We start from the raw sequence: 24826 nt of genomic DNA on the forward strand, positions 1-24826 counted from the left end.
GTCCAACTTTGCGAAGAGATACTCGGTCTCGTAGTGTGCGCGATACGAGACAGGCGGAGAAAAGGAGGAAGAACAAAGCGAGGGTGATGGTGGAGTCTGTGCTACTATTCAGAGTCATCGCAAAATTCGCAAGCATTAACCGAAGAAGCAGATGGATTTTGCGAATATCACAAACGCGAGATGTCACAAAGTGATTACAAATTTTAACATTGATTAATCGGCCTTTTAAAAGTGTTTGCTCAAATTCGAAGTCTCTTATGTGCCGCAAGTAAATCATTGAGGAAAATAATGTAGATTTCGCGAAAAATGACTTAGGTGAAGGAAAAGGTTTAACTCGAAATACTGGCAAACAGCGAAATTGAAATTGGCTGGCAAACTGACTATAGATCGTAAAATTTGTCAAGAACATTCTTTTCGCTCGACAGGATAAGTAAAGTTTCGTAAGAGAATCGCGCGATGGCTGCAATACTTTACACGTCTGGACCGGCCGCGGATCTCGAGAGAGGAGTAGAGTGGAAAGGAGGCACTCCTACCCGGCTTTCCCTTTCGCCTCTCAATTCGTCCATCCGCATATATTTACGGAATCGTCCAACAGGCGATTTAACGAAAAGCTTCGGGACAAGAGAGAGAGAGAGAAAGACACGAAATTACCGTTCAATTCGAGCCGCCGCGCTCCTTCCGGTGGATTCCGCACACCCTCTCAGGGCGCGAGACCCGTCTCTTCCACCCTCGACACACAAGACACTCTGTCACACCGTACACCGAAAAACCATTGTGAAACGAAGACTTCAAGACGCTCGAGAAGGACAAGAAACGGGTTTACCAGGCGCAAAACTATATCGCCGACGAAGACGACGAGGACGACGACGTCGTAGACGACACTCCCCACCCTCGGCACGGCACGTACTCTCCTGCCTGCTTCGGCGAAGCAACCCCCTCGCGAGCCGCCCTCGAGATAGCGCGCCGACGCCGGCAGGTCGCACCACCGTGCGCGACGCCGCCGGATCGATCGTCGTGACGTCATGACGCCCACGCAAGCGTCGCGGATATAATATCGTCTTCTGCCTTTTTCTCAAATAGTAGAATTCATCGAAATAAACGCATCTCACCGTAGATCTCCGATGGCTTTTTAATTATACGAAATTGTGATGGAGAATCGATAGCAAAGTGAGACGTTACGCGCAGCGTCCTGTATCAATATCTCGATTTATTGACTTTTCATCCGTGTATATGCTCGGAAATAAAAGGTCCGCAACTACGTTATTTCCAAGATGAATATCAGTTCGCAATATATGAAAATAAGCCATTTTGTGAGTCTCGCATTTATACAGAGCACGCACCGAGCATGCGAATGCACACCGAGTCTTTGGAAATTTTTCTAGATGATACGATACTCTCGGCCGATTCGAATATTTTTTTAGCTAATGCATCTCCGTAGAACGCTCTAGAACAATTAAGAATCTACTAATCCAGAATATCCTACTTTTACGGAGCATTATCACGTGCGCAAGTTTATCTGTGCCGAGTGTAGTCGCGCCAGATGCGCAGCAGCATCTCTCGTCTCGTCGCACCGCGAGGAAAAGGGACGTGTTGAGTTGTACATGCCGCGAGGAGAGGAGTCACACAGGACAATGCTGGAGGCTGCTGTCAGAACGGACAAAGGCGCTTATCTTTCTGCATACATTACGCGCCATAGTGCAGCGTCGCATCGCGCAAACGTTCGCCTTCTTCTCGCGCGGTAAATTCACTTTTCGTTCTGGTGTGCGCTGAGAGAATACATTGTCCGCTTTAAATGCAAGCCTTTGCTCAAGGATAACCGAAAACGCGAGACCATTGTACGACGTTGCAATATTTTTAACAACAATTAATTCGATGGTCGCGCTACCATTACAAGAAATTATTTGTGTTTCACTATTAGTATGAATTGTATAGAGCACCAACGAGAGAATCTCTCGTTATTCTTATTATATAGAAATATATCATGTTACTGAAACTATTCGATATCACCATAGTTAGAAGAATGAATTTTTCAAAGTGGTACGAATTTCTGTTAGTCAGCCACTCGGAAAACGTGGTACCTTAAATATCGCGTATAATCCACCGTACGAAATACAAAGGAATATACGATCGTCGATTTCGGACTGAATAACATAGTTTTTGCGATACGTTTCTTTTTAAATACATCTGGATTTATTAGATGGACGAAGGGGAGGAAAGCTTTCGTGTGGGAGTCGCAAAGACCCGCAGTAATCGTTGGAATATGCCCGGCGTCTTTGCTGCCGGCTCTATAAGGTTTTCCTCGATGATGGCGACGAGGGTCGTGGAAGGGTCTCGGCCGAGTATATTGAATTTCCGAAAAGCGCGTTAGGTTTCGAGCCGAGGGTTGATACGCCGCGTCTCCGATTATGCCGAGCGGGTTGGGCGAAGGGTTCGGCCGTATCCTCCGGCCCATTTTCGAAGCGTTACGGTAAACAACATTATGCGTATAATGATTGCGATATTAATAAACAAAGGAAAAAAGTCTTTTAATTATATATATAGGAATAGCACAAACACGCATCTTTCTTTTCGCACGCGTGTAGAGAGAAACTTTTTTTAACATTATTAATAGAATAAGACACACGTCCGGAAAAAGAGCTCGTGAAAGCTCTGCAACTTAATAATCTTCATTTTTAGCAATTGTAGTGAAATGTAAAACGAAAGAAGTGACTTCTGTAACATATCCTTGTTATGATGGATCGAGTTGCTCGGGAGGAACACCAAGAAACAGCGGATGTTTGCAGAAATGGGTAAAATCGCTTACGCGGATTAATCAACTGGCCACGCTTTAATTCGATCGCGGCAAAAACGGACCGCGTGACGTTTTAGTAATCGGATGCGCGTCCGGAATTAACCCCGCGAATTTCGCCTAATTAGAAACCATTAGATGTGGTAGTTGTAATTTCTCCATAAGCCGCGCCAAATGTCTCATTCTTATGGGCGTGCGAATAGAACGAGATTCGAAATTCGGCTTCAAACAGTCAAATTTAATTAGAATAAATATTGTAAATTCCAAAAGTTGGATAGTAAAAGAGTTCAGAGATGCAAGCATGTTGCAGCTATCTGGAATTTGATGGCGAAACCAAAATAAAGTCTCTCCGTGGAAGTCAGCTCATGTATCGACTACGCGTGAATTCTTAGCCCGTCGTTCTGACGGCGAAGATGACGAGCTCTCCGCCGAAAAGCTCGCAAAGCTTAAGGTCCCGAGCTTTCTTGATCAATACTCGGCGCGCTCGCGACGTCGCCCACGCGCTAATTTATCGCCACTCTCGCGCGCGCGTCGCATTTTCGTTTCTCATCCATATTTCATCCGATAAAAAATGATCCGACAATCGGAACTTTCGCGACGTCTCGTGCGAATCGCGTGATCGACGTCGTGTCGATACCAAGCTTAACTCTGAAAAAATTTCTTTGTCGCAAAGACAATTTATTTCTAAAGTCGTCGTTCACGTTCTTCCCCCGACATGCTCGAGCCGTCGATAATAATGATCGTCGACGATGATATTCGTGATATCGATGAAAGTTTGCCGTTGGTTCAATTGAATATTTGCAATATAAATAATAATTGTTTTGCAATCGGGAGGGCGAGTATGGATCGCTTTGCAAATTTCTCGAAATCATGGAAAATATCCTCTAATTATTAATCCTTAGACTTACCGATCGTGCTCGTGGCTGTAGGAAGGATTAATTCTGCGCGCGTACAAAGACGCGCCGCCCTCAGACATGTATCCGTCGCACAGATCCGACAGAGTCCTATTGCCGACGTTCATGCCACCTCCACGCAGCACCTCGCCGTCGCTCAGGTAGCCAGAAGCGACGTCCACATCGGCGTAATCGTGATGACCGACGACGTGGTGATGCGACGACGAGTGCAGAACTGTGTACTGTCTGGCTGTGGTGCGGCTCGGTAGGGTCTGCAAGCCCCGAGCTCCAGGTGTATAGCCGCGCAGAAGAGGCTGCATGGGCTTCACCGTCATCTCGGCCTCGTCGTCCGCCAGAGATCCGCCGCAGGTTGAGCTTTCCGACAGTACCTTCGTGCGGAAAAATGATGGAAAAAATGAACTTGTGTTGTTCGATCTCCCCCAACTATCCTTGAAAAAAAACATCGATAAACGACCTACCTTCTCCATTCGTTCGAACGTGGTGTCGATCTTCCGATTAGGTATTGTTTTGATCTCGCTGCCGCTCTCGCTGCTAGGTCTGTAAATTACGCTGCTGTCGCTCGAGTTGCTCTGGCCGGTGCTGTTGGAGTTGCTGTGCGAGCTCTCGGACATTAAATCCGAGATACTCGGCATCGGCGACACCATCGCCACCGTATTTGGATCGAGCTTGCGGTGAAGAGCGTCGCATTTCGGCTTGCTCGGCGTTGGCACGCCGGTCACGCAGCTCTCCGCTTTCGGCGGTTTCGAAGTGCCCTTCACCAGAGCGGTGGGTTTGGGAATGCTGGAACCTGGACTGAGCCCGGGACCGCTCGGACCCTGAAGCGGTTTACCGAAACTCATACTGCTTTGCGGCGACGCCGTGATAGGATTATTACCGCGAGGACTGACAGCTCTTTCATCGGCGTTTTCGGGCTTCTCGTCGAGCAGCAGCAAGTCCGCATGATCTGGAAGGGAGGGTCCCTCCTTCTTCTCAGCGGTTCGATCGTCGACCGTCTCTTCCTCGTGAATCATCCCTCTATCTCGACTAGTTTCTCGAATCTTGGAAGGCGTACAGAGATTCTCGTCCAGACAGACGACGGCTCGTTGGTCGCGTTCAGTTTCCTTTAGCTCGATCGCCGCTGGATCCTTACCGTCCGACAGATTGGCTTGATTCATACTCAGGGTACGATCGAAGGTGTCATTCTCGCGAGCCATCTCCTCATTCGGATCGGACGGCTTGACGATGCCGTTGGTGTTCGCCAGGATGGCTTTGTGCATCATCAGGTCCTTATTGAAGCCGTTCGGAGGCGGTTTCACGTTGTGCGGCTGAATCTTGAGATCCGGCACTTTTGCCGGCAGTTCCATCTTGGGTCTTGACGATAGTTTCGTCGTCAGCGGCTCGTTTTTCGCACTGGGGCTTTTCGTATCCTGAACGTTCACCTGCCTAGGCGGCGTTAGGGCGGATGGGTTTATCTTCTGAGGCTGCGCCATTGGTGGTTGCTTCACCAGTTCCTGAAGATTCGGAGTCTTTCTGTCGCTCGGTAACTTGCCACCGTTCACCTTGCCGGCACTCCTGCCGTCCGTTTGCTCCTGCGAGACGGGATTGTTGAAAGCCGTTGCCGCCGTTAACTTGTCCGACGGCGTCTTGGTGCGCGCGATCTTGCTCTGGGCTTTGCTCTGTTCCTTCCTGCCCGTTTTTGGACTGGCTTGCTTCGCCGACTTGGTAGCCGACTGTAGCTTCGACTTGAGCGCACGGCTCTTGGGCGACTCTTGACAAGCCTGCTGCTGACTCTTGCTCTGATCGCACAACGAGGTCGAGCTGTCCGAGTGTTCGGACCGCGCCGACGAGAAACCGGACGAGCTCGACGTGCGTTTCGAGACGCCCGATGAGGCCTTGCCGCGCTCCTTCTCCTTGTTGTTGAAGAGCTTGAACTTATCTAGAACGGAATTTTTGTTCGACTGCACCGTTGGCGCAGTGTTGCCGCCGATATAAGGCGAGGCCTGTTGGGCCCTCGAGCCGTTGCCGTTGGGTCGGCCCACCGTGGACGCTCGAGGGCTGCGAAAAAAGGAATCGCATTATTAATAGCCGTACGGAGTATGAGTCCGCTCTACTCTGTCTCTTTTTTACCTTGGCGTGGTGGTTGCCGGCTGTCGGTTCGTCGAGTTCTGGTTTCTGGGTTGCGGAATGAACGAGAGGCTGCTCTGCTGAGACTGCGGTTGTTGCTGACTGGGGCTCGTGCTCCTGGAACTGCTCGCGCTGCCCACGCCACTGTTTCCGTGCTTCAGACCACCTGCGAAGCGAAGACAACGACACTGAGAGGAACATTAATCTCTTCTCGATTCCACCGAATAGCGGATGCGACGATATCAATGTGACGGATCGGAAGATTCCTAGAAAATTCCTGCAAAATAACACCGCAATAACTATCGTTGAAACGATGATCGGCCGCATCATTAAGCGCGCACAGTCGCACGACTGTCGCTGCGGCAGTAGCAGCGCGTAGACGAAATAAACCGTGCGTGTTTACCAAGAGCGAGAAGATTAATCCGCTATCCCGTACTACCAGCCGATCCATTTCCAGAGTAATCGTAGACGTTGTTTCTGTCAAATAATCCGCGTCGACCGCGCAACTTGAGTGAGCTCTTGAAACGTAAATATACTCGTGATTAATCGTGCCAAGTCGAGCTACATACGAGCTGAGTTCGAGAGTAAATATAATCTATAGAATTTTCAATTTCTGACAGTGAATTAGGGCCGCGACGACAGGTGAATCCAGTCATCCGGCAGGGTCGATAATTAAATCGATATTCAAGAATGAATATTCATTTACCTCAACTCTCTATTTCAAAGTCGTTCTAGAAACTTCTTTCGCTTTAATTTTTCTCTATTGCTACAAGCAGTGTCATTTTCGCAAATGAAATTAGTCGCGATAAAAATTTGTCAAACCCGAAATTGCAAGCTGAAATTCAGAGGGAGTTTAGTTTACAGGGATCTTTCGCAATTCATCATTCTGAAAATCACACGCGTTTCGTCACGTGAGTTTCGCGCGCGATTGTTCTTCTTCGTCGATACCGTCATCCGCAGTAATTTGTGCTGATTACGGACGCCTGATACGTCAGCCATCCAAATTGTCGCTGTGCGTGATACAAATTAATTTCGCACAAGATGAATGGAAGAGTTTGACGAACGTTAAATCTGCTTGAAAATAAAGTTGCGTCAAAAGCTTGCTTTGTTAACTTTTTAAAAGAGAGATTATGTCATCTTGTATTGTGTAATTATTTCTTCTATAAACAGTTATCCTTATAATTTGCCCCGCGTGGAAATAAATAGAAGTTAAATATAAATTTAGCAAAGTTTGACAAGATAAGATTCGAAAACGAACGACACATCATATTATTCAGAATTAAATAAAGATGCTCCTTGGGTTAGTCGGTCTACAAATTGAATCTATGTATTCAGAAGTGTCTTAATTGAAAACCGTCAGTCATAGACTGTGTCGTAATAAATTCAATTTCTTCTTTTTGCAGCGCGTACAGAGAAAGAGGAGGAGAAGAAGAGTATTGGAAGAAAGGAACAGGCAGTTTAGGGGAGTTAAAACGTGACCGGGCATTCGCTTATCTCGAGAATGATTCATCACAAATTACGATCGATCGATCTGACGCGTTATTAATGACGCGTACTGCGAATTTCAAAATGGAAGAAGTAGTACCAAATAAATGTTCCTTTCGATATTTCGATTGTGCTAATATTCGGTTAAATAAAGAAATTCTCATATGCGCACTCACACACACACACACACATGCGAGACTCGGGTTGTAAAATAATATTACCCAGGAAAGATTTTTGCGCTAAAAGTCAACAAAATAGTCGATACACGAAAAATTCCTTTCCTTCTCGCGATAGGATTCTTATCTACGAAAGATATTTTTTGAAAGACGATTTTCTGATAATTGAAGTGCGTATGTGTTTTTTATTTGTCGACGTTTCCTCGTGTGAGAGAGAAAGGCGCTGGTTAGGAAAATATCTTACCACCAAAAAATTTTACCGTAAATTTGATATTTAGTTTCTATACCTCCATGACATGTATCCACACGTCCTGAGATTTTTTCGCCAACTATGTCGCTGAACAATAAAGTTGGAAATCTTATTTCTTACATAAAAATAGTATTCTGTATGAGAACATTGTGTAACACTTTTATCACAACTTGTTTAAAATAAATAAATAAAGCAACTAAAATACGCGCACTAATTTCCAGCGTATGACTTTTATAGATTCTCAATACTGTATTATTTATTGGTTTGCAAAAGAATTTCGTTTGAGAGAATGCACTATTTATGAAGAATTTCTCGCAAGAGAGACTCTACCAGAACGAACCGTACTCGTTCGTTCACTTCACTGGCACTAACGTTCGACTCACTCTCGTGTCCCCTTCATTATTCTCTCATTGCTCCTTCCGCCCGAGATAAGACAATATCGGCCCACGTGAGAATATAAAAGTGACGATCAACAGGTTCCCATGACCGATACACTGTCACGTTTCGATAGCCGATGAAAAAATGTATACAAATAGAATAATTTCTAACGATAAGATATTATTTAAAAAATTTGCTTTTAACTTTTACAATATTCCAACAATTATATACGTATATCCGCGCATACGTATAAATTTATTTATATTTCATTAATGTTTGATTGTGTCATTCAGGATAAAAAAATGATTATGCTCGCGCGAATGCAATTCGCGTCCTCTTAGTGTCTTGTGCGCGTTAACTCATATTTGCACTTTATATACAAAATGTTTCGAGTTTTGTTTAGGCTACAGCACTCCAAACGTGCGGAAGCAAAACGGATCGCGATTTTCTACGTTCACGTCAAAATTTATTCACTACTCTTTATTATAGGTGTTTGGTATATGTGTTTCTGTAAGCGCAAACCTAAGAAAACGTTTACGACGCATAAGCGTGTTCTTTTCTCGAGTAATTTTTAAACAATGTCAAAAACGTTTATTTGTTTTCATCTTTTTATATCAAGTATGTCACTTCAGTCCCCTTCTCCCTAGTGCTTATTGTGATCGAGTCATTTGTCTCGCAAATACGGGAAATAAAGATAATGTAAATATTTTCGTCTTGTGACAGAATAAACGTCATGATAATGCAACGAAATGACGTAACACATCGCTCGGAGTATCAATTAAACGAGTAGCAGAAAATAATTTTTTGATCCAACATCTTTCAATAATTTAATCGGGCAAAAATATACTACTTTTAAGGAAAAGTAACTCAATTGTGAACATGTGTAAAACAATTCAAGTATAATGTGTAGGATGTTTATTAATCGTATATTATATTAATTGCAAATTCAGTTAAAATATATTAATAATAACACTTGAATCGTTATTATTATCCGACTCTTGATGACTGCTATTCTTTCTCTTCTTATCGGTGTTTATCAAATAAAATTTATATGGCAGCCAGTCGAACTGCTTGAGCTTAAGCAGAGTAGAAGGGGAGTAGGGGACTGATTAGATACACGGTTCAGGTTCGAGTTACGTCTTCGGCGTACTCTAAGAAAGAGACTGTCGAGGATTAGAAGAGCCCTTAGAAGCTTCTTTGGCTGATGACTAAGCTCGGTCTGGCCTTTTTCGAGGTAAACTTGGTCGGTATCGACTAGCTGTCGAACCGACAGCTGTTGACTTTGACACGCGCGGCACGTGTTACATCGTGCCGGGTTTTCTTCCGGCTTCCAAGTCGGATAGGCATGCGGTGCTTCGCGCGTAGGGGATGATTCCTTCATCTCGATTAGGCGATTAGTCGGAGATTAGATTACGATACCGCGATTATAAGACGCAGATATCTAAGATATCCGTGATTACACAACGGCAACAGTTAATTCGGTTTAGTAACAGTTAATTCGGTTCAGTAACGAGTTAGCGAATTGTTGTATTTAATTGAAATATATTTTTAGGTCTAAAAGAATATACCAATCAGATGCAAGAGTTCACTAATTACTGGTTGTTACTAGACTGGATTAACATCCGTGTAAACATAGTTCGTGATATAGAAAACGACATCTGAACTCCGGAGGTGACACTCGAATTTTAATTCTGAATGAGTAATTCTGTTCAAAGTGGCCTGCGAAATATCTTGACGATTTCTCCTGCTGATAGGTTTTTTATATTGGCAAATGATCGGTGCAAAACAACAAATATAATATCTTGCGATTTTTTTTTCACAATTAGTTATGCAGAAATTCACTTTTGGATTCTTATAATAAGAGATTATAGTTTCATTATGTAAAAAATATGACTATTGTCACGCGCCATAGTACATCTGTTGTATTAATAATATCGTTTCGAGAGGAACGAGAGGACGAGAAAGGAACGAAATTTCCTCGTGCACAAACAGCCAGTGCACGCGATAAAATAGGTGCGATGCGGAAAAGGGACCGAGAAAAAGAGAAAGACAGAGACAAACTATTACACGGTAGCCATTAACAGTTAGCTTACTCGTTTTCTTTATTGCAATCGCAAAGTGAGTGTAAAACGGAAGACAACGACGCACGGGAGGGCACAAGGATACGATTAAACTCTCTTCGCATACCCACGGAGATAATATCGCGCGCGTAATTATCAGGATTTTCAATCGAGAACTCGTTTCAATTTCGATTCGTCTTTCACTACCACGAGATTGTTTCTCTTTCAGTTGTCTTACCCACGTACGTAGAATTAGCGCGTGATGTATCCCTCATTCCCACTCCCATCTATATTCGTAAATCCCCGCAGACGTCCCGTGGGATGTACGTAAGTCCCGTAGGTTATGACTCACACAAACCGCACGCAAACTGCCATGAAGCCTTCTCTTTTCATTCGTTGATTTACCATCGTCCTTTTTCATTCTACGATTCGATATTTGACGACTTTAACACGTTGACTGCCACGGAACTTTTCACCATTCTGGTCTAAGAAACCAATTTGATTTAATCAAGTAATGAAGAGACGAGATAACTCGTAGTTGGTGTCCTGAACAAGTAAACAACCTACGAGATATCTCGTAGTTGGCAGTCAACGTGTTAAGGTAATATTTGAACACATGGGCGATATAAGAGAAGTGTATCCACCAAAAGAGCATGATCTATTATTTTTTAATTTATCTGTCCCCTCCCTAACGTTATCGATTTCTCCAATATCATTATAATTAGAAATTAAGAAATAATCATATGGTAAACTGATGAAAAGGAAAGTGAAGTTAGTTGTACAACGAGAGAAACTGGAGAGAAGCAAAAGGGGAAAGGGGAACAATATTAAATGCAACCGAGTCGAGAGATGAGCCCAGTGAATGCAACAAGGGGGGGGGGGAAGGGAGGATTGCAAATAGGGAAAGAGGTTGCGACGTTGCGAGAGGTCTAGAGCTGGTGGTGACGGCTGAAAATCGCCAGGGGCGGGAAACACCGCGTAGCTGGCATACAAAGGGCGAGTTCTCCGTCCCCGAACAAAGCGGATTCCTCCCCTTCAGTGATGGGGCGTAAGATCCTTGCGAGGGATGAAAATATTCCATGCGCGAACGTGCCGATGTCTAGATAACACACGGATTCGCGAGCATCCGTGCTTATCTACTGGGTGTCTATTATCATAACGATATCATAAATTATTCACATTATGTTTGCGCGTTAATAAATGTAAGAATTTAAAATGTATAATTATCACAAAGGTGCTGTTTTTATAAAGATCTAATTATAATGAAATTGCAATACAATGATTATAAATTGGAATTATGAGCAAAAAGTGCACGTTCACACTTATTATCTCGTGCGAAAATTAACGAAATAATGCTCTACGTGATATCATTATGTCATAACCCATCCTTTGCACATGTACCTTTGTACCATCGATAGATGACGGGGTCTCCACATACACACGATGCATTGGCGCATACTTCGTGATACCTCGTGCGTATACACGACATCGGTATTGTCAATTTAGCATCATACGTACCCGTACATACAATGTCCCGCAGTTTCAACTTGTTCCTTGGCAACCATCATGCCGATGGGGAATTACGAGTTACGACAAATGATAACGCATACGAGGGAAATTGCTGATATTAACGCCGCGAGAAAGAAAGCAAATTGACGTTTATATTATATTAACATATATATTTACCATATATTATAAGCTATGTGTACACATCGCAATCTAATTAAAAATTATCGTTCGAATATTTTTCATTAAAAATGAAAATTTTAAGACCACTTTATCCGCCAACATTTTAAATATTCAACTAAAATAAATGACTCGATATAAAAAAAAAACAATCCCGTTAAACAATTTTTTAACTGTTGATATGAAAATATCACAACTAAAATTATTTCAAGTCTTGAATCGAACAACAAAGGAGGAAGAAAGAGTAGATAAAAATGGAGGACGAGGAGAAGCAAGAAATGACAGACCATGCGAGAAAGAATCGTTCCATACATTATTATTAAATATCTAAGTTAGTTTATTTATGTACTTTCGAATCACCTCATATCACTGTTGATACGAATAATTTTCAGTAAAATATTGTTCGCATTGGACTTTTTCCACAACCCCTCCTTATTTTCTATATCGCTATCATCTCACGCTCGCCTCTCTCAGACTCGACTCACCCCGTAGCATTTCTTTGCTTCAAATGAATGCAGCGGGCTCGTCGGGAGGGAGGTCGATTCTGAAAACCTGTACCGAACCGGTACTCGAATGTGTAGGTGAGTATTTTTAACTCGTACGAAGCTGTGAGGGAAGAGAGGAGTGAGAAGAGAAAGATTTAAGGGCCCCTGAAAGTCCACGTTTCAGCGGTACTCAGACAGTGTATTATCTGATTGTAAAATTGTAACATTTAACCAGTATGTTGAGTATGATAAATATTAAGTATATTTGTACGTTGTTATAAGCAATTAGAAATATTGAATATGTACAAAGGAAAATAATTTAGAAGCATTCAAAGCAACATTCGAAATATTGAATATATCATTTCGTTGAAATTTGAGAAAACTTTCTTATATTCTTTTAAAAACATCACTTTGAAGAACATTTTTGCAATATACTATCAGGTAATTGATAAATTAAACAAAAAATTATTGCGTTTCTTGTGTATAAGAACAAGAACTTTTTCTGGGGGAAAAAGGATTGAGAATCTCTGGTGCTCTCGGGTGTTTCGAGGTTAAAGACCGAGTGCAGCAGGTCTTACGTGTGCTCCACGACTTCAATTTTCTCTCGCTGTCCTCCCCCTTCGTCGCTCTTTCACTACCCTCTCTCAGTGTCCTCCCTTCAACGCTGATCTTTCCGCACTTTCTCTTCCTCTCTTCCGCTTCTTTCTCTTTTCCGTCTCTTTTTGCACGTGTGCGCCGAACGAAAGACGGTTTATAACAGAGCTGACGAATAGTCGAAACGGCCTTTCTATTCTTATTCTTCACTCCTCCCTCCCCCTCTCTCTCTCTTTCTCTCTTTATTTACCTGCTTTCATTCCTTTGAGAGATTTCTGTGGAATTACCGAGCTTACAGTGACTTCATAACGACTATGCGTGTTTCAAAATAAATCTTGCTCAGAATTGAAATTTGACAAACCATATATTTCAAATATTTTCAAAATATTTCAATTTTAGCTTGTAATTTTTAAAACATGTTATTAAATAAACTGGAAATTGTTTAACAGTTATGATTTACTTTTATGCTATGTTGCGGCAGAAGAAGTTAAATAACCGGATGAATGAGATTCTGGAATGGTCTTGAACGTACTAATTACCTGAATTGATACAAATTCAAATTTTTCTTTCTCGTAATACCTTTCGGAGAGTACTTCGTAGCATGCTTTAATAGTGGCTTTAATACAGGACAGCTTTTAATAAGGTCTTTTACTCTCGTTCCTAAAATTTCTTTGGGAAATTCTTCGGAAAATTGTGGGGGTTAGGTTAAAATATGAAATGGAGAGAAATCGATATGAACGGCACGCGTAATCCTGCGTAAATTCTAATTAATTGAAACAAACGTTAGTTTATCTAGAAACTATAATAATACGTGCTAGATACGCGCTTTCGAACCTTATTAAGCGTGTATCACATAAAGGGAAATGTCAAATACATATGTTAGTGTTACGAAAGATTCTCAATTTGCCAAGCAGTCCAAAGTTAAAGGAATCAATCGTAAAAAAAATAAACAATAAAGAAAACATGAGAATATAAAAATGCTTGTAAAGAAATATTTCAGAAGAATTATACTAGCGCAATAAGTTTACGTAAAAAATAAGATAAAAAAGTTATATATATAAGTTTTTTTATTATATAATATATATATAATTATATAATATATTTCGGATCATTTTGCAATACTTTATATTGTTTCAAATTCAAATCATAATTTATAACTTTATTTTTTAAATTTACTCTTCTCTCTCTCTCTCTCTCTCTCTCTTTATATATATATATATATATATATATATATGATTTAAATTTGAAACAATATAAAGTATTGCAAAATGATCCGAAACATCGCTAAAAAAAACGTGACATATTCGAAAATCAAGTAAGAGGATTAAAGAGAGAATCGAGAAGAAATTGTAATGAAAAGTAAAAATTAGACGGAATAGCATGCTACGAAACAAGAAGTTAGAAAGAATTGCATCTAATTCTATTGATCTAGGCCCTGACCTAGACGCCTGGACGAGCCTGTCGTCTAGGCCGTCAACTGCAATGAGCAGCAAATAACCGAAAAAAAAGGGCTGTCCTAAAATAATATCGTAAAGCATGACGAGTTCGCTTATGCGTGCGCGTACACGCATTATGGCCGGCTAGTTTGTGTACGACGTGGAAGTCTATTTCGAACGGCAAGCGCATTCTGTATCCAGACGGACACGCGCGCTTTGATACGGTCACGATATATAGAGTGCAGTGAAAGAGGGTACAGCATCCCCTTGGAGTTGATCAGCGGTGCCCAACCGCTCAAATGAATGATAAGGGTGCGCGTACTGACTTCTTTTTGCTGGGGCAATTTAGTTAGTAGAAATAGCGAGAAAAAAAAATATAAATAACCGAGGAGCAGAACGTTATATCCAATAAAAATGCGTATCGCCTAATATATTGATATAGCGCGATATTTATTTCCTCTTTATATATACACACACACACACAAACACACACATACAAGAATGTTTTATTAAATATCTTTCTAATATTCGATTTGCTTTCATTTGTGAATATTAGATTAAATAGCATATGGACGACAATGTACGTTCCAAAACTACTCGCCAAATTTCCCGAAATGAGCGGAGAGATCATATGTGTTTGTCGGCTTATCAAGGATCGGTCATCCTCGATTCATAAAGAGAGGCAAGTTAGGTTGAGTATCTCTGTAAATCGGGCCGAGCACATCTGGTCCGTAGAAACGTGGGAGTTGAGAGTAAAGTATAAACTATAGGGTGCCAGCCTATCCCCACAAGGGTGGCAGACATCCCTTGGTCTCCCTTCAGCCCCTTCGTGGATAGATAATATTGCTGTATATATGCGAAACGTGCACACCACGTATGTGAAATCGAGAGAATAGACACACACACGCGCACGTGCATTTGTATATAATTTGCTAATTAATATCTAGTGAGAATATACATAATTAAAGCTGACTGAAAATCAAAAAATAACTAATCGATTAATCACTGTTGTGCAAAATTTGAACGTATTTTGCTACTTTTTTGGCGACATCTCACACAAGATAAGAATTATACTCTCGTTTCACGACGTAAACGAGCAAGGTTCATTTGTGTGTTTCGAAAATGCAGCAGTGAGAAATTGATTGAAAAATTGATCGAAGAAACAAAGTCGACGAAACTTACCGAGTTGCGACTGATGCGTCGGTGCCGGAGCCGGTCTGACTTTGTCCGGAGGGCATCTTCTGGTAGCGGCAACGGTCGCGGGTAGGGGTATGCTCGTGCCACCCCCTGGTCCACCTCCAACGCCAACGCCTGACGATTGCTTGTTGTAGGGCGATGGCAGTCTAAAACAAAGAAGGATTCTCACTTGAACTCATGTGTCGTAAGGCGAAGCATTTATACTTTCACCGGCTACAAAATTACCGTCTCGTTGCAAACGTATCGCTTCGTTATAATGTCGCGTTACTTACAACGGATTAAATCATTTCTATTCGTGTGTGGTCGCGTTCGGCTTTCGCGAGGTAACGCGAGGGCCGTTATTACCACGACGTCTGATTAATCGCGTTCGACGCTCGATAAGTGGCCGGATATGGTTTCTTACGAACAAATTGCACACGATCGAATTTCTCAGTTACGCACACGTACCGATAGCAATTTGTTCGACATCGCGTGTTCCATTAATCTCCGACGTGATTTATGATCGGCAATGCTTTTCGGTTCCATTGCAACTGAATGACTCCCTCACTTAGTTTGCAATTATTCGATGCATGCGTTTCATTAGCAACGATCGTCCTCACCATTCTATACGACCATTTTGTCCGGTCGAAAAATTGTGATATTTGCAAAGACCCTAGACAGGAAGAGTTAGGATAACCGAATAGTCGCGTTTGAACAAGCTATACATAAACATATGGCGTAATGTATAATAGTTGCAAAATGCAAGCATAAGGCAGCCGCTGGCTTCGATGCCTTTGGGCAACAAGAACGCGGTATTAGGTCGACCGACCAGCGAGACGAGATGCGTATCGGTGGGACGACATTCCTTCTAATTGCCGATTGCCGGGATCGAACCGGTGCGATTTTTCAAACGCGTGCCAATTACAGATCCTGTCGCCATGATATAGAAAACGTTCTTGCTTGCTTTCTTCCTTCTGATATATAGCAACTCTGATATTTCGCAAAGTCGACACTTAGCTCGTTAGAAATCAAGCTTTCGCGATATTGACATTTGTACCTCAACAAACAATATGTTACATCCAATCTATTCTTAATGTTGATGTGAAAAATTTCATCGTTTTATTATACAAATATTCTTGAGAAATTGAATCATATTGCAAAAAATAATTTATATTACACAAATACACACAGACATAAAAACATTTTTGTGGATTCAATAATAAAGGTAATTACTTTAACTATTGTTGATAGAATTTGGAAGTAATTATGCGAAAATTATCTGAAAATGTCGAGTTTGAATTCCTACAAAGACCACGCGAGAAATTCCGAAATGCCGAAAAATGTGAACTGCCGAGAAATATTTCGGCGCTATCGCCATTTCGGAAGTGATTCATTTCCGATTTATGCAGCGACCGCTTAAAAAACGTACCTGCGGGCAAAGTAGTTCCAGAGGTTTAGGTAACCGGATGAGTAAGCTGGCAATTAACATTGGTCAAACAACCGACAGAGAAAAGATGTCTGTGCTACATTAAATCGTCTGGAATAAAGCAAACATATAACGCATATGACGATACTATATACTCTCGCGAATCAAATATCGATTTCGAATGTAAACTGCAATTAGTTATTATTCGCGATACTTTTGGTTATTATGTGTGTGTGTGTATATGTTTGTGCGCGTATATGTGAGTAATAATTATATACTCTTTTCATTTACTACGGCAAATCGTCGCGATTCGCGTTTGATATTTGCGTTTAGATATAAATCATTATTAATTGGCAGTCTGGAGTGAGTACATCACGCGTACGAATAGTCTCGTTAAAAAAGACCAGTAAAAAGGAGTCCCGAACAGGACCGCAGAAAGAGCGGAACCGAATAATGTACCGAATAATGTACCGAATAATTCATTCCGGGTTATTACGAGTAATTGTCGGATCTTATTTGGGTCTTATTCGGATAGAAAAAGAGTTATACGCCGCTATACGTCGTAGTTGAGTGTTTTGTTGTAGCGCGTGAGATAAATTTAGAGGATCACGAGAGAAGGACTTAACGACGGTTTCGTGGAAGAACAACGACAAGCTGTTCTGCCCGCGAGGCGATATTATTATCGCGACCCTTCGACCATCGTTTATCGCCGATACGCACGTAAGGACGTGGATTGCGTACCGTTAAGCATGGCGAGGTCATCTCTCTCTCTCTCTCTCGTTCTCTTATACTTTAGTATAAGATGCTGTTTTTCCAGATTTTCACACATCAATAACTTTCCATTTGCTGGGAGAGGAAAGAGAGCATATATTAATATGTGTTCATATAAATGGCAAAATGATTTTTCGAGACACACTGAAGTTCTTCAGCTAATAAGGTTGTTACTAGTAAGTTTAGAGTTGAGCATAGAGAGGAAGAAAGAGAGAGAGAGAGAGAGAGAGAGAGAGAGAGAGAGAGAAAGAAAGAGGAGGAAATGGGAGAAGAGAAATATTTTAGAAATACAATAAGTCGATCTGAATAGATTTTGTCCGCCTTTCGTCTCGAAGGCAGAGTATTCTCGTAGTCGAAACTAACTAACTAACGGTTCCGCGACTTCCACCCTGCTCGCCGAGGTAACATCGCCATCGCGAATAATGCCCCGTTCTAATTAATCCAAGCGCTCGACGAACTTGGTGAGCATCTCCTGGGAAACGCGAGCAAAACACGAATCTATCTGTCTGTCAGTTCTCAAGGAATGACCGGATCTTCGCTTCGAAACGAACGATCAAATGCCTTTCTTTGTTCGTCGCGAAAGCTGAGGTCATATTTAATTATAATATTCGAAGCGCGACGTGTACGAATTGCATCGCTGCCAGATTTTACGCAGGATAGAGGACCTCCAGTCCTACCAGTTTCCTTTTTACTTTGTGTGTATCTCGAAATACATTTTGAAAAAGATATTTCAAGAAACTTTTGAGAGAGCCGACTTCGTCCGAATGATTCGATCATTACGCATTGTGAAATCCTCGTTTTTCTCTCTCGACAACGATCGATGACACGCGACAAACGGCACGAGACCGTATGTTCTCGTTTCTACTAATGCCAGCACGTGCAGGATTTAGCCCGCGAATCGTACAATCGCGAAACGCGCTCGAGGATCTATTTCTGCGGTCATTCACATCGAAAACATTGACTCACTCTCGACCTGCGGATGTCTTTGAACTCGTTTGCTAAATAAAGAAAAGAAGAGGGCTAGAGAGAGAGAGAGAGAGAAAGAGAGATAGAGATAAGAACGTTGGCAAATCGAACCGAATTCGAAGAGAAAAAATTGAACTAATGCCAGATAAACTGCGAATCATTCCAAAGTAAAGTTAATTATGATTTTTAGTGTACGAATTCGAGATAAAGTATCGAATAGATCGATCGTCGAATTTATGGAGATCTTGGGAAATGCTACTTGTACACGGCTATTCGCTGAGTCGTGTCTAAATTTTATGCATATGGCATTTCACTGGTAGACCGGTCCACCCACAAAAGGGGACAACTAATAATTTTTCACGGTATTTCTAAAAACAGAAAAAAATAATGCGTTTCCCAACGAGTTAGGTGATTATTGGACGACTTCATTCTTCGAGAGAAGTTTAGTTTTTTCGCCAATTCATCGCGGACACATTGGTCGAAGACGATGATGTCCGGAAAAAAAAAAACGTTGGAGAGAATGGTCCCTCTCGTTGCGCCGGAGAATGGATTTTTTAAGCTGCTTTAATTAAAAGATCCTATCATCTCTGGCACAAAGCGCTATGAAATTTTGTGTTCTCCCTTTGTAGTACCAGCGCGCGAACTATCGTCGATTATTCGCCGCGAGAAAAATCGCATTCAAGCGACTACCGAATCTTTTTCTTTGTTATTGGCTTTAAGACGTGGATGAAACTTTTGTCGTTTATTTTTCTATTTTTATTTGAAGTGCGCAGAAACTATACCATGAGAACGCGATCGCGTCATGATCCTTATTGTTCCAAACGACCGTTGATCATGCGGTTACTCTAGAGAGCGTAATTATACAACGAGAAACGCTAGAAAGAGAGAAGGAGGGGGTAGAAAGAGAGAGCGAGGGAGGGAGGGGGAGAGAGAGAGAGAGAGAGAAAGAAGAGCGGCATGAGTCGGCCGGTCGCCGATCTATATCAAGAACGGAAAAATGCAAAACCAGATCCGCCCGGTTGGTCGCGCAGGCCGATCGCCACAGGAGCTCGGGGACCGGTTGAAACATGGATCTCGCTTCGCAGGTCGCGAGTCTCCTCGACACCTACGGGGCCGATTCGACCCGCCGGTTGGTTAACGGCGTGTACGAGTCGTGACCGAATGATGTTTAGCTAGTCGCTTAGTGCAATTTCTGATTTCCAAATGAAATGGTTGGGAGACGTGTTTGGCAAATTCGTAGTTTACATAATAAGTTTGAAATTCTGAATTAGGTTTACGCTACTCAGCCATTCGTGCTTCTTGAGATTCGTGTCGATAAAATGCATCTTTGTGGGAGACGCGACTTTGCAAACGGCGCCTAATTTAAGGAGATTCGAAATACGAGAAAAAAGAGAGAGAGGTAAGAGGACCTTAACGTCCATCTTTTCTCGAAGGATTCACTTGTGTTGCGACAAGCGAGCATAAGTGCGATTCAGGAAATCCTAAATATATACCGAATAACCGGTTTCTCTCTCTCTCTCTCTCTCTCTTAGTCTCCCCCTCCCCCTTCTCTCTTTTTCTCTCTCATTGTTCGTCGAAATGTAGCACGCGAAAGAATAAAAATCGCGATGGAATAAAATATAAGAATAAGGATACATCGGAAGCGAGGGATATGAGAGTTCCACCCACGAAATGATATGTATCGACCAACGATACGAGCGTTAGAAACTGCATTGATAGGATATTATAATTATTCTCAAACTTAGGCATCAAACATACTCTTTTTTTATTTTAACTACAAAAATAGTCAGAACTATTTTTCTAGTAAGTGTCAGTGATAATAACTTTACAAGATAATAATCTTATCTGCATGTTGCTACTACTATTTTTATGGTTAAAATAAAAAAAGGATATGTTTGACACCGAAAATAACTATAATTTCCTATCAATGCAATTTATTTTCCTTTTTCTTTTTATAAATTTACGTGGAAAATCATCTTACTTTAATAAAATATTCGAACTCGTTGCTTTTTTATCTTTATTTAACATTTCTCTTTTACGTTAGGTTTCATCCGTACACACAGTCTCTAAACGTCTCTAAACTCGTGAATTAATTCAGTGGAATATATGCCGAGATACCTGTGAGCTTCCGGTGAATTCGGCAAGCTTCGTGCCTTCCTACTGCTACTGCCACTCCCGCTGCTTCCGCTGTTTCCCATGATGTCTTCCCTTCTTTTCTTTCTTTCCTCTTTTCTCCCTTTCTCTTCGAATTTTTTGCAGACGATCCTTTTCCCGACAAGAGTGGTTAACAAGAGTCACACTTCGTTTTGCGTGATTATTTTTTAATTTTCATTTATCATTCATATTCTTAATGAAATTAACAAAAGTCCATTTTGATACGTCAAGGATAGAATAATTAATATATTAATAATTTTTAGGTGAGATTGTATTGCATTGAAAGTAATGTACATCAACGATAATCGACCTTTTTCCTTGCAATTTTGATTATTCAACTTTATATTACGCGTTCCTTTTTTCTCTTTCCTCAAAAGATAGGAAAGTAAATATATTCAATGCATTAATCGGTTATCTTATTGATTGAAGAGCAAATAAGCTTTACGATAACGTGAAGTAATTATTCGTTAGTTATTTCGATTATATCTTCTTAAATCTCATGACATTTCTCCTGATCAATTCGATTCGTTTTCTTCCGTCCGCGATCATAAAGATTACGATGCGTCCATTAAACAAGAGACAAGTGTCTTCTTAGAATTTTGAAATTCCGCGATTTTCTCAAACAAAAATCGTCCCAAACCGAGAAATCAAAAACAACGTGCGTTTTTCTCGCTAGATGCTGAATAATTCATCTCCAAAACTCATGCATATTTCATCAATTTCGTCTCATCTTCGATTCTACGAATTCTCGCTATTGTCGTCTCTCCGGTCGCAATTCGTTGAGCCAGAAATCCGAGGAATCATACGTTCTCGTGACCATCGATCGATTTTGCGCTCTAGCGGAAAAATATCTCCGGCTCGTGATCTCTTCTGCCGCGACGTATAACTAGCAGTGTGTCCGTAACGAGTACTTCGAAATTACACTTGCCAAGGTAAAAGATAACGAGGATCTCTTCGAGCCTGTGGTAACTCGATATAGCGTGTTAATATGGACACTCTAGTCACGAATCGATCGGGTTTGCTCGATCGTCCAACTTAGCGTTGATACTCGAGAGACGCGAGAGCAAGTTGTGTCTGCGATCGACATCCTTACGGGGTCGACTCTCTCAGAAAGGGGATCATTGAAATTCTCGGCTTTTTAATTGTAAATTAGAACCACGGCCACTTGTTAAATATAGACTTGTTATCGAGCCAATTTTTGCTTATTCCTCGAATAATACTCGTATCGCGATCAATTAATAGATTGTTGCTTCATCGTGTAATAAGTATCGATTAAGTGTCGAAATGTAATTTACTTTAAACTATTACTTGTTTTAAATCATAGCGAAAATGTTTACGTCATAGACCTACAAATTGATTCTTTTTTTCTTTCCTTAATTGATTGTCCGATCGATCAAGCGAAAACGATGATCGAAGAAGAGTCTTCCTGATAGGTTCGTTCTTCTCGCGTTCTTCTCAGGTTTAAATGTAATCCATTTGCATCGATGAAATTGCACTTTTCTCTTCTTATAACATTCACACAAACGCGATCACTACGTGAACCTTTGTGGAGCCCGAAGAAGAGCGACACTCTATTGCACCGCGCATAATCAAACGAATCCACCATCGATCTTCCCGTACACTGGAGCTCTCCTCGAAAACGAAGGGAAAGCGCGATGAGGAAAAACTCAAGTGAAAAACCACTTAGCTGTTGAGCGTCGTCGGCGGTATACGACGACGCCTCATGGCGACAGGCGACCGCGCTCCGCCGCGGTCATGATGGTGTGGCCATGGTGTGTAGGCATCGTTGATGGCCCGTTTCGAACTGAGAAACCCGCCGAGAGGAGAGAGAGCTATTCCCGTTCCCATAGCACGTGGCTACTCTTTCTCTCTCCCTCCCGTCGCCCCTTCTTCTGCCTTGGTCTCTCGTGACCCTTCGCGATCCCCTTCCTTCACCGTTGGCGTCCCCCCGTCACTTTCCCGTTTGCCTCCCAACCCCCTTCGGCTTACCACGGCTTCCCCATGCAGATGCACGCTCCTTCCCTTCTCCCCATCTCTCTCTCGCTCCCTCCCTCCCTTTCTCTCTTATTGTTCCTTTCCCCATAGTAGTGCTCTCTGGTGCCATCTTTCTCTGTCGAATTATTCGTCCTTCTCTTTCTTTCTTTTTCTCTATCTATTTTTTCCATTCTCCGTCCCTTTTCTTCTCCTTCAGATACACCCTCGCATAATCTGTCCTTGTTCCTCATTCGTATCTCTTTCTCTTTCTAACAGCAATCTGGTTTTATCCTTTCTCTCTCTCGTTCATTTGAGCTAGCAGCCTCTCCGGAGCCCGCTCTCCGGTCCCCTACCTTTTCGTCGCGTTACGCAGCCAGTCGATGGCGGACTCAGTCTTCCGCAGGAGTCGACCAATGCCGGCGGCATGCTCGACGGATTTTTAAACCATTTTTATGTTAATGCCCCGTGCACGATATATTCGCGTACATGTGTATTATACGGTATGTTTCACAGGCACACTGTGCACACTTTCGACAAGGCATGCGAGTGTATGTATCAGGCGGAAAATTATGAAGTAAAGACAAAATCGAGACTCAAAAACTTGACAATAGAATGACAGCTTTCGTTATAACCTACACGATATTTATTATGTTTTTTAATAAAAATTATTCAACTATTTTTCTATTTCTGTTAAAGTAAGAGAAGAAGCACAAGAGAAGAAAATTCTCAACGATTCGAATTCCATAATCTAGAGAGCGGTCTATAACGTGCCCACACTGGATTAGGTAGGATATGACGGGGTATAATGGAGCATTGTTAATATGTTAATGTACAGCCCGCCTAAGAACTCAAGCGTTGCGTGTTTCGCGTTTCTTCCGCTTGAAGAATCGTTATGCGCTCCATTAGGCCCAGGCTCGAGTCCCCTTTTGTCCAAGAGATTTCTCTTTCGACGTTTCCGTCATCTCGATTAGCGATCCGCGTACCATTCGACAGTTTTGCAGTGCAAACGAACACATTCCTCAATTTCATTTTTGGAGCACGGGATGGAAACTCGGAGTAAAATAAAAACCTAGAACGGGTTTAAAAATAGCCATGTAAGTTCACTTATTATCCGAAATATAATGAATTTAATTCGACTAATTCAACGAAGGTATCTTTAAATTAACTGTAAGATATATCTCGTTATTAATTTAAATAAAAGCAATATTAATAAAAAAAGCAAAAAGCGTTATTAATAAAAAAAAAACGCAATAAATGACGTTCTGTCAATAGCGAAAGTACGCAGTTTGAAAATATTGACAACTTTTGTCATGTGACGTGTTCGCCGTATAAAAGTATTTGCACATAAAAAATGTTTTGTCGTAACCGTAAATTCGTAAGAAAATCGACTAATCGCAGTTGATTACTCTACTTGCGATCAAAGAATAATCGACTGCGATTGGTCAATTTTCTTACGGACTTATGATTAAAAATTTATTACGTATAAAGGCGTTAAAATACTACTTCGTGGTATGGTTGCATGCACTGCGATTAATAAGAATGTAGAGTCAATTGTTCTTGGAGTAGCCTCTTCTTGGAGTAGTCTATTTAACATCACACTTTTGAAAAATTGAATATTCTTGGGGTCGGTTTTTTGTTTCTATACTGGTTGCACTAGCTTGCATTAGTTCTTCTTTTCTCTCTTTCCCACTAAAGATGAAGAAAGAGATGAAAAGAGAATTAGTGCAAGCTAGTGTAGCCAGTACAGGAACAAAAAACAGACCCTTGGGAGGTGGATATATCTTATTTGCATCTTACTTATTTTTCGTCTGTTTCAATTGTTATGTTAAGGCAGATTTATTCTACGAGACAAGAGTAAAATAACAAAAAGCCGCTGTTACTTACTTTAGTTATAGAAAAGATATTGGTATTCGAAAGAGGCAGTCTCTCAGCTATTGATGTATAGTGGACACAAAGATTGTTACATTTTTTTTTGGAACGTAACTCGTACCCAATAGGAGAATT

General features: G+C 41.6%; 1 protein-coding gene across 1 annotated transcript in view; it reads right to left on the reverse strand.

Moving 5' to 3' along the window:
* LOC106748583 (protein sickie) overlaps positions 1–24826 on the reverse strand; it is a 76935-nt gene that overhangs the window by 36413 nt on the left and 15696 nt on the right. The window contains exons 6-9 of the mRNA XM_014627254.1: positions 15538–15698; positions 5809–5971; positions 4161–5736; positions 3697–4070 (exon numbers count right to left, since the gene is read on the reverse strand). Of these exons, the coding sequence (XP_014482740.1) occupies positions 3697–4070; positions 4161–5736; positions 5809–5971; positions 15538–15698 (2274 nt within the window). The remainder of the gene's footprint in view (positions 1–3696; positions 4071–4160; positions 5737–5808; positions 5972–15537; positions 15699–24826) is intronic.

The sequence above is a fragment of the Dinoponera quadriceps genome, unplaced genomic scaffold (assembly GCF_001313825.1).
Source record: "Dinoponera quadriceps isolate SergipeBrazil2010 unplaced genomic scaffold, ASM131382v1 scaffold2791, whole genome shotgun sequence".
Classification (NCBI taxonomy): domain Eukaryota; kingdom Metazoa; phylum Arthropoda; class Insecta; order Hymenoptera; family Formicidae; genus Dinoponera; species Dinoponera quadriceps.